This window comes from Panthera pardus, unplaced genomic scaffold (genome assembly GCF_024362965.1).
Source record: "Panthera pardus isolate Hobbes unplaced genomic scaffold, ASM2436296v1 HiC_scaffold_16, whole genome shotgun sequence".
Classification (NCBI taxonomy): domain Eukaryota; kingdom Metazoa; phylum Chordata; class Mammalia; order Carnivora; family Felidae; genus Panthera; species Panthera pardus.
In genome coordinates, this window is record NW_026526721.1 from 14076956 (window position 1) to 14079532 (window position 2577).

The following is a 2577-nucleotide window of genomic DNA, read 5'->3' on the forward strand; positions in this document are numbered from 1 at the left end:
CATTTATTTATTTATTTTTTTGAGAGACAGACTGTCAGCGTGGGAGGGGCAGAGTGAGAAAGAGACACAGAATCTGAATCAGGCTTCAGTCTCCAGGCTGTCGGCACAGAGCATTACACGGGGCTCGAACTCACAAACTGTAAGATCATCACCTGAGCTGATGTTGGACACTTAATCAACTAGCCATCCAGCAACCCCCACACAACTATCTTTAAGGTGTGAAATTTGAGACTCTCTTAGTCCAAGAATATTGGAGATAATTCAGGAGTATTGTGACAAGAAAGGGGCTGTTAGAAAGCAAAGTGTGTATTCAGGGATTTTGTGCATTAGAGATTATGGTTGTGAATTTCAAGAATGCTGGAAAAGTAGGGAAAATTAAGGTAAAGAACAATTGTAGTGGGTATATTTTCCTTAAACTTCTTGTAAGGGATGAATCACAGCAGAGGGACCACATACCCCAGTCTAACAGTATTAGGAAATACTGTCAACTGAAGGAAAAATGTCTACTAAGGAAAGATCACAGGAAAGGAAATCAGCAGATTTATGAAATTCCCAGGTGAAAGTATTCAGTAAAAGACTGGATGTCACTCATTTCTTTGATGGGAAATTTTAGCGAGGAGTAGAAGGAATGATCTTCCTGAGTTTGTACTCCCTCCCAGGTTGGATTTTAACGTTCACAGTAAAAAGTGATACAAATTTTGGATTCTGCCAGATTCGTAAAATGGTGATTGATGTAAAGTGTAGACAACGAAGACAAGCAGAAACATCCCAAGAAACAACCATACAAACAAAAAGCAGAGACACCTACCTTTCTTCCTTCCTTCCCTCCTTCCTTCCTTCCTTCCTTCTTTCCTTCCTTCCTTCCTTCCTTCCTTCCTTCCTTCCTTCCTTCTGACCACCTTTCTTTCTTTCTTTCTTTCTTTCTTTCTTTCTTTCTTTCTTTCTTTCTCTCTTTTTCTTTCTTTCTTTTCTTTCCTTCTTATTTTATAACTCCTTCCTTCCTTCCTTCCTTCCTTCCTTCCTTCCTTCCTTCCTTCCTTCCTTCTTTTCTTTTTGACTTTATGTCTGGCAATAGAATGATTGGATAAAGGGTTTAGTTGAGAAAAAAAAAGAAGTATTTGGAATTAGACACCAATAAAAAGAGAATATGTAGATGTTAGATTCAAACCAAGGTTTCTAGATCTCAACACTATTGGCATTTTGCAGCAGAAGTTCCAGTGTTGTTTTGGGCTTTGTTCTGATGACTGGAATTAGCATCTTCCCTCGTTTATCACACATGGAGCTACTAGGTATCTGCAGTAGGTATCTGGGTGTGAGCAGGCAGGCAAAAATTTGCAATGATTCCAGAAAGGAGATGGGAGTTATTTCCTTCCCTATGGGGACAGGTAGATAGCTTAGGAAAGAGGAAAGATCAAGAGGACAAGATTTTCCTAAATGTCCCTCAACAATGATATATAAGGTAAATTAAATGACAACAAGTTGTGAAGGTGGGTACCAGTTTTACGTATGGCACATGATTCTAGTGAGAGAATTCTTTGGCACAGCAATTAAAATGCTGTTCTTTAAATATAACTGGAGACTCCAACAGAATGAAGTCACATTTCCCAAGACATTTATTGATTGTTGGCAGTGAGTGGCATACCAGAAGTGCTTACATATTTGTTGGGTATGTCAGGGAATGAATGTTATGTTCTGCCAATTACTGACAGTATATAAAGGTCCAAGGCTAGTAGAAGACACACAGTTCACCACATCCTCTCACAACCCACGTGAATTCTCTTCTCTTGACAAGATGTGTTGCAACTACGGCAACTCTTGTGGCTATGGCTGTGGCTATGGCTATGGCTGTGGCTATGGCCCCTATTACAGCTGGAGTTATGGACCTGGCTATGGATGTGGATATGGCTCCCGGTATGGCTGTGGCTCTGGTTGTGGATATGGCTGTGGATATGGCTCCTGCTGTGGCTACGGCCCCAGATATGGCTGTGGTTGTGGCTATGGCTCCGGCTGCTATGGTTACCAGCCATTTTGCTATAGAAGATGTTATTCTTCTTGCTGCTAGAACATCACCCCATTGTCCTCTAAATAAGACACATCTAATGAGAGGGCTGAATCAAAGATTCATACCTCACATTTTCTATATCCAAGAAAATGCATGCTTCACAGAGGCTCACACCTCCAAGCAACATTTCTAGAATGGCATCCTGTGCCTCAAGGCTGTGTGGTATCATCTGACTGTTTTCTAAATGTTCGTGTTTATTCCTTTACTCTGGATTCTGTCATCTGACTGTGGCAACAAGCCTAACACCCCACAGTTGGGCAAATTCCTTATTCTCAATAAAAATGATTCTTTGCTTCTAATATATCTCTATGTTCTTGCTTGTGAATTACTCCTTTTTTTGAGGTATTATGACTTCTCTTGAAAACCTAGGTGACAATATGTTTCATGAACATGAGGGCTCTTCCTTCATATAATGCAAGTGTTTCTTCTCTTATGTGCATCAGAGAAAATGCCTTTTCTACCTGTGCCTTGCATCCCTCATGCCCAGGCCCTCACACCTCAACACAAATCACAGA

At 40.7% G+C, this 2577-nt stretch overlaps 1 protein-coding gene across 1 annotated transcript; it reads left to right on the top strand.

Moving 5' to 3' along the window:
- Positions 1 to 1784: 1784 nt before the first annotated feature.
- On the top strand, positions 1785 to 2365 carry LOC109261547 (keratin-associated protein 6-2-like). Its single transcript, XM_053904200.1, has one exon. It carries the CDS (start codon positions 1793 to 1795, stop codon positions 2060 to 2062), a length of 270 nt encoding a protein of 89 aa, XP_053760175.1. The 5' UTR covers positions 1785 to 1792; the 3' UTR covers positions 2063 to 2365.
- Positions 2366 to 2577: the final 212 nt, after the last annotated feature.